The sequence below is a fragment of the Vigna radiata genome, chromosome 2 (genome assembly GCF_000741045.1).
Source record: "Vigna radiata var. radiata cultivar VC1973A chromosome 2, Vradiata_ver6, whole genome shotgun sequence".
Lineage (NCBI taxonomy): Eukaryota > Viridiplantae > Streptophyta > Magnoliopsida > Fabales > Fabaceae > Vigna > Vigna radiata.
The window spans coordinates 20,056,786-20,064,647 of record NC_028352.1 but is presented as its reverse complement, the minus strand read 5'-3'; the positions used below and the strand labels follow the sequence as shown (position 1 = coordinate 20,064,647).

Here is a 7,862-nt window from a genome sequence, read left to right as displayed (position 1 = left end):
TCGAAGCCGTTGAGACAACGCCTTCATCTTCTCCACCATCGCGCCACCAAGCTCATCGCAGGTGATGGAGTTCTCGGCAGGAATCTGACACACTTGGTCTTGATCCACCAAGTTCTGTCCATTTCTGGACTTTCGTTAGAGTTTGGTACCTTGGTTCTTGGTGATTGGTGCCTATCTTTGTAGCTTTATGCTGTGCAGGTTGAGGATGATGGTATTAATGGGATTGTATGTGATGGGAGGAGATGGGAGGAAATGGTAGGTTTGTAGTTGAAGAAGATGTGTAGAAGGCCAGAATCGACGTTAATGACGAATGGATGGAACAAACAAATACAGAACTAGACCGGACAAAGTATAACCCCAATACAATTACATGTTGAACCCAAATACGAGCATACAAACCAGACGAGGCATCATCAACCCGAATGTAAGCATTATATCAACTTAAATGCGAGCAGACAATAATAAATTACGATCCAGAAATATAAACCTTTATGCAGTGAAGCTTCAAGAGGGAGGACTTACCTTCTATGTTGGCTATGTTGGCGTCTTGCTCTTGTAAATCCTGTAACTCCTTCTCTTCAGATGAAGCTCCACCTCTTTTTCTTTGTGGTATCGGCACCAAGCTCTGACAGTGATGGTGATTATGGCTTCTGAGATGGTGAGGATGAATCAAGAGGTGAAAGGTACCAAGTTGAAGTTGGTGGGAGAGAAAAATGGGTTTTCTGGTGATTCTGTTGAGTGAGTAAGATGGAAAAGAGAGTCGTGATGGAGGTGGATGGTGGATGATGATTTTTCTCGTTTTCAGTAGTATCTTTCTTTTTCTTGGGTTCTAATCCTATGTTTTTGGAAAATGTTTCTTTGACACTCTGCCTTGACACAATTTTGACACACCTCCACGTGTCAAAATTCTATTGCATGCCAACACATTTAAAATAAAATGCTTTTAAAGAGTTGCAGAAGGGTATTTTTGGAAGAAAGTTTGTATGAAATTTGGAATTGGCGGTTTAACATTTTCATCTTCTTCACTTTTCGAAACCAAGTCTCGCGTCTACACCATTATCTTTGTGATTGTCTCAGCCATTGGGTTCCTCTCATGATTTCTCTCACACCCATTCGAAACCAAAGTTGCGCGTCTTCATTCCTCTCTATTGGTAAGCAGTTTCGCGTTTCGCCTTTTGGTTTTGGTTTTGGGTGTGTTTTGCTTTTTGCAGTATATCCCATTGTTTGGGTTGGGGAGGGTTTTTGTGTTTTGGGTTTGGGTTGGGGAGGGTTTTTCTGTGTTGTATTGTGCATTTTTTTGCGTTTCGCGTTTTGGTTTTGGTTTTGGGTGTGTTTTGTTTTTTGCAGTATATCCCATTGTTTGGGTTGGGGAGGGTTTTTGTGTTTTGGGTTTGGGTTGGGGAGGGTTTTTCTGTGTTGTATTGTGCGTTTTTTTGTTTTTATGAACCCTAATAAACCATTGCTGTGTTTTTCTGAAATTTGGGCAGTCGCAATGGCCTTTCTGAACCCAAAGGTAAGTAACAAATTTTTTTTGGTTACTATTAATATGTTTGTATGAACCCTAATTCACTCTATATCGCATTTATATATAGTTTATTTTTTTTTTGGTAAGCAATAAATTTTTTGGTTTATAATGTTGTGTAGTGGCGTGTTCGAGTCTCTGTTGATTCATCAATAATTGTTGCTCTGAATGGGTTACTGAGAGAAGTGCATGTAGAACGAATTTCAATAACACCATTTCGTTGGTGTTTGCGGCTTCGTAAGGCTCTGGAGATTAACTGTGAATTATTGAAGGTCATGTTATGTCGCTGGGCTGGGCATGATGTAAGCTTTAGGGTGAGTCATCAATTGGTACCCTTTAGTGTTTTGGATGTTTTCATGACGACCGGTTTAGACATAGGTGGCTTAGAAGTTCCATTTGATGAATGTATAGTTGGTTTGGTAGGAGAAATGTTTAATTCAAATAGCACAACTTTATTAGATTTGGTTGAGAAGTTTAATGTGATTGTTTTGGACGACAACATTGAGGTTGATGTTGTGTGTAGGNTGTATATATTTGTTTGTTTGGTTGTNTTTTTCTTTCCTAGGAAGTCTAAGGTTATTGCTAACATGCCTTCAAAAGTGTTAGACGACATAGATAGTTTGTGTTTATACGATTGGGCGACCGGTGTTCATAAACACCTTGTAGATAACTTGAATAAATGTATGAAAAAGATAATGTCCGGAAAGATCGCAAGCGCACTCAGTCTTAGTGGGAATGTGGCTGTTTTGCAGGTAACATGGTTGCTTTGTAGTTCTTTAAACACCTTTGTATTGTAATGTAAAATATGGTTCACTGTAAGTTANTTTGTTATTGTAGGCTTGGGCTGTAGAGAGGCTTTCTTTGGACGATAATCCAAGTCATAGGAGGTTTCCTCGCATGTTGCGTTGGTTCGCCTATAAAACAAGATTATATGAAAAAATGGAAGAATTGTTTATGACTGCAGATGTAAGTATTTGATGCATATCCTTTTATGTTTTATTTAAATTGTTGATGGTTTTAATGTACAAATAAATGTGTAATAGGTAAACTTGGAGTGGTATATTCGGATTCTTGATCGTCAAATGCCTGAAATTATTGCGGCTTTTGATATGTTTGAAGGAGGAACATATTTAGGAACACAACCGAAACGAGCCAGAATTGACGAGTTAGATGACGATACCTCGGATGACGGCACGTTTGAAGCAAATTTGGATGAGAGATTGAAGAAAAATACTAAAGAATTGATAGCGTTGAATTCTAGGCTTGCTTCTTTGACAAAGGAGTTATTTGAAATACGTCAAAGGCAAAATTTTAAGGAAGATGTTTGTAATGAAGAAGTTGTTGGTGGATGTGATGAAGAAGCAGTGGGTGGAGTTCCTGAAGATGTCTTCAATGAAGAAGTTGTTGGTGGAGGTGATGAACAACAAATGGGTGGAGTTGCTGAAGAAGTATTCAATGAAAAAGTTGTTGGTGGAGCAGATGAACAACAAATGGTTGGAGTTGCTGAAGAAGTCTTAAATGAAGAAGGTTTCCTTGGAGGTAATGATGAAGTTGTTGGTGGCGGATTTCAAGGAGACCTCACAGTTGCCTTCGACGAAGAAGTTGGACGGGATGTAGGAGGTGGAAATCATGTTCATGACCTTATTGAAATTAATGATGATGGAGAAGCGGAGGCACCAAAAGCATTGGTTGTCGCCCCTCTGCGCGCTATTGTTGGTGATCCAAGGTCTACCATCAATATTGACCAATTGTACGTCGCTGTCAGCGTTAGAGATAGAGCATATAGGTTAATAAAGTTTATTTTGGTTTTATATACTTTTATGGCCATAACTTACATTTAATAAGTACATTTTTATATTAAGGATCGTCTGTGAGATAATTGGGCAGACACTGAGCACAACATCTATTAATACCTTAGCTCCTTACAAATACGTTGATAACATGGTAAGTGTTTTTTTGGATTAGTTGATTTATATTGTGTTGTATTCATTTGAAATTATTGATGAATTGTGTATGCGTAGTTGGTTCTCTTTGCAACCACCATATTTATGCACTACGAGAAAAGGAGGACCGGGATTGTGAAGAGGATCCTTTTCAGTTCATTATATGCGGTAAGTTGTTGTTTATAGAAATTTTTCATGGTGTTGTTCATTTTACAAATAAAGTGTTAGTCGTTAGGCATTGATGATGGTTGTATTTGAACCTATTTGTAGGACCTTATAATCAATGATTATTTGAAAAAGGATAAAAATNGACGTGTTTTCAGTCTTCACAATTACAGCAGCTGTTTGCGTNCCNAATACTTTGGCCTTCAAGACATTGCAACAACTGACTTTGTGAGTCAGGTTTAATTTCCGTTGTGTATGTGGTTGTATTTCACATTTAGCAGGTCATGATGTTTTCAGTTTCCCTTTGTTTCTTTATTTGTAGGTTTTTCTTCCATTTTGCCATGACTATCATTGGTGGTGCTATGTAGTCAAACTTAGCACATTAGAGATATATGTTCTGGACTCTTTGGTGAAGGCTGTAAGAAACCGGAAAAAGATAGACATTCATGTGGTATGTGTCATAAAACTTAATAATGTTATTGACTTTGTTTAAATAATGTATTGTTAACGTGTTACTGTTATTTGTACATTGTAGGGTGAAAACCTTGCTCGATTTTTTTGCATGTTGTACAACAGACCGGAAGGCAGTATTGGACCTCTGTCTGTTGTACAAGCAAACATCTCATCCCAACCAAATCTGTAAGCCTTAAATTCAATGATATGTTGTTGTAAGTAATGAAGTTTTCATAATTGGTCGTTGAGTATTTATTTATTTGTTTCAGGCATGACTGTGGAGTTATAATGTTACAAGCAATGCAAATTTGGGATGGTTCGAATAAATTCAATGGGAAAAGCATGCCAAATTACTCTAATGTAAGCAATAGATAACATTTTCATTAATTTTTGATGATTTAGTTTGAATTGACTAGTTGAATAATTTTCTTTCAGGAGGAATTGCTTGCAATAAGAAAGCAATACGTAGGTGATTGGATCTTGGATAACGACAACATAAGAATACTAGATGCGCTGGAGGTGTACGGATTGTTGTAGGACATTTGTTGTTTTGTAAAAATGTAGGGCAGTTTGTTTTTGTATAGTTTGTTAGATACACAAACGTATATGAATACATTGTGGAAATTATTATTGTAATAATATTATTGATTTCAAGGTTCTTATGTCAGAATGTATAGATGATTTTTCATTCATGATTGATGTCGACCTTTATTTATGTGCAAATTATAAAACAAGTCTAATTTTCAGTAGGTGAAGCTTTAGCTGTATAAAAGAGCATTGTAATTGTTTTCAGGGCCTTGTAAACGATTGCAAGAATGAGGTGGCACATTTGCACGTCCTTGTGACTGATTGGGGGAGCACCCATGCTTCAAACAGGACCTAAGTCTGAGTTGGTGAAGCTTTAGCTGTTTAAAGCAGCATGGTAATCGTTTACAATGGCTTGTAAACGATTACCCGTATGACCTTGCAAATTTGCACGTCCTAGTGAACTGTAGGAACCACCAAATTACACCTGAGGGACCACTGGGTCANGTAGGAACCACCAAATTACACCTGAGGGACCACTGGGTCAAATTTGGTTTTTAAGTCCACAAACACTTGGTTTTTGCTCCAAACAATGATTATGTGTGACACTTATGTTGAAGTTGATTTGTATGCCACCCAATGATTCATTGGGGGAGCACCCATGCTTAAAAGATCACCTAATTGTGACTTGGTGAAGTTTTAGTTGTTTAAAGCAGCATGGTAATCGTTTATAGTGGCTTGTAAACGATTACCTGTATGACCTTGCACATTTGCACGTCGTAGTGAACTGTAGGAACCACCAAATTACACCTGAGGGACCACTGGGGCAAATTTGAGTTTTTAACTCCAAATCCACTTGGTTTTTGCTCCAAACAATGATTATGTGTGATGGGTGTCGCCGCCCATCAAATTTTATGTGCAATTAAAGTGCAGTATAGACTAGGGAATGACCCCTAGGTCGTCTCCCAAAGACCAATTTTGCGATTCAGCATCAAGTCAAACACCAAAAGGGGGGGTTTTGAAAAATTTGTGAATATGGAAAAATTAAATCAAAATGAACTAATCCTACAACTCAACTAATTTAAAGCTAAAGAAATTAAACGACATATATTTTTTTTCCAACTCACTTGACCTCACTTACCTCTACCAAGAAATTGAAATTGCAATTGGCCAAAAAATCAACCTCTGGCCGTGACACACTATGGTTCAATTCCATCTCATTTACTTCAAGTAAGAATCCCAATTAACAAAGTTAAATTGCTTCCAACAAAGGCAATTATCCCACACGTGGATGCACCCTTACCGAGACTTCCAATTCTTGAAAAAAAAATGTGTTTCTCCAATTAAACATTAAAGAAAAATTTGAGCTTCATCAAAGATACCTCTGCTGCAATCACCGTGTACCCCACCAACAAGAATTTTGCTTCCAAAAGTCACCTCACAAAGGACACCAAGCTACCAAACTCTACCTACTCTCCTTGCTAGAAAGCTGCCGGACCTCTCACCCCAATTTTTGTGAACCGCTGCACCCAAGGTTGCTGTACCACTTCATTCATTCCTTAATTAATTGAATTGCTTCTTCAAAAATTCTGGAATACCGTGGTAACAGAAGCTGGCAGCCATGCCTTTTCCAATTAAAATAAATGCTTCCATAAACCTAACTAATTCCTTGCAGCATCCGTAGCTTCCTAAGATGTTACAATTGCAATACTTACTCCAATTTAAACTCCCAAGAAATAAAGCTCTGGACCCACTTCACTTCCAAATAAGCAAATAGAATTGAATGCAAGCAAGCTTAATCCACGTGAACAGTGCCCCTTATTCCTGCAGCAACGTCCCATCTCCAAGAGTTTCATCTACTCCACTTCTTCATCATTTCAAAGCAAAAGAGGTGCCGTAAATTACAACAGCCATAAAGGATATTCTATAGAGAAATGAATGTGCCTGCAGAGTGACGCTGCCCTTACTTCAAGCCCAAGAGTCCCATCATTCCACCTACTCTTTTATTCAACTCATGAATTGTAAAAATAAAGGTTAAAGAAATGCTAGTCAACCCTGCAACAGAACCTAATGGGTAATCAAGAAAGTAACTAAATGGTGCTTCCCAAAATCCAGGACGTGACAGCATCCAGCTCAATCACCAAAGTTCTCTAATTCTATCCACAAGAATCAACACATATTGAGTGCAGAGAAGAAAATTATGCTTGACTTTCACTGCTGTGACCGTGCGCACACTCCAAGTAGAATGTTTTCCATCAATCAACTTTGGTAGCAAGTAAAAAAATAAACCATTGCAGGACCGTGCTTGTCTCGGCAAATGCACAATACAATCTCAATGGAAATGGAAAATTAAGAGAAGCATTTTCTTCCTTCCAATAACGTGTGCACTCCAATTAAAATTAAACAACTAAGCTCAAAGAATAGTTCCAAAAGTCCCAAAGAATAGTTCCAAAATTGCCCTGAAGATAGAAATAGGAACAATTAAGCTCAAATAATTCAAATTAATTAAAATATGAATTATTGGTCTAATTAAGCCCAAATGGTGAAAATGACACAATAACTAAGAATTAAGCGCAAATCATCAACACAATTCGGCGCGAAAAACTAAGTTAATGGTATAAAATATTGACTCATCAATGTGTGACACTTATCTTGAAGTTGATTAGTATGACACTTGGGGGAGCACCCATGCTTCAAAGACCACCTAATTGTGACTTGGTGAAGTTTTAGCTATTTAAAACAGCATGGTAATCGTTTACAATGGCTTGTAAACGATTACCCGTATGACCTTGCAAATTTGCACGTCCTAGTGAACTGTAGGACCCACCAAATTACACCTGAGGGACCACTGGGTCAAATTTGGGTTTTTAAGTCCACAAACACTTGGTTTTTGCTCCAAACAATGATTATGTTTGACACTTATCTTGAAGTTCATTTGTATGCCACCCAATGATTCATTGGGGGAGCACCCATGCTTCAAAGACCACCTAATTGTGACTTGGCGAAGTTTTAGTTGTTTAAAGCAGCATGGTAATCGTTTACAGTGGCTTGTAAACGATTACCCGTATGACCTTGCACATTTGCACGTCCTAGTGAACTGTAGCAACCACCAAATTACACCTGAGGGACCACTGGGTCAAATTTGGGGTTTTAAGTCCAAATCCACTTGGTTTTTGCTCCAAACAATGATTATGTGTGACACTTATCTTGAAGTTGATTAGTATGACACTTGGGGGAGCACCCATGCTTCAAAG

At 38.0% G+C, this 7,862-nt stretch overlaps 1 protein-coding gene across 4 annotated transcripts; it reads left to right on the top strand.

Moving 5' to 3' along the window:
- The first annotated feature begins 215 nt into the window (after positions 1-215).
- LOC106753964 lies at positions 216-4,743 on the top strand. 4 transcript variants are annotated; one of them, XM_014635879.2, is made up of 12 exons: positions 216-1,151; positions 1,488-1,513; positions 1,645-2,274; positions 2,360-2,488; positions 2,566-3,272; positions 3,385-3,466; positions 3,544-3,633; positions 3,736-3,858; positions 3,953-4,081; positions 4,166-4,269; positions 4,353-4,443; positions 4,519-4,743. In XM_014635879.2, exons 1-12 carry the CDS (start codon positions 938-940, stop codon positions 4,618-4,620), a joined length of 2,427 nt encoding a protein of 808 aa, XP_014491365.1. In that variant the 5' UTR covers positions 216-937; the 3' UTR covers positions 4,621-4,743. The 4 variants fall into 4 exon arrangements, with proteins under 4 accessions (XP_014491365.1, XP_014491359.1, XP_022634484.1 ...); XM_014635873.2 differs by having other exon boundaries at positions 2,566-3,308; XM_022778763.1 differs by lacking the exon at positions 1,488-1,513 and having other exon boundaries at positions 2,566-3,308.
- Positions 4,744-7,862: the final 3,119 nt, after the last annotated feature.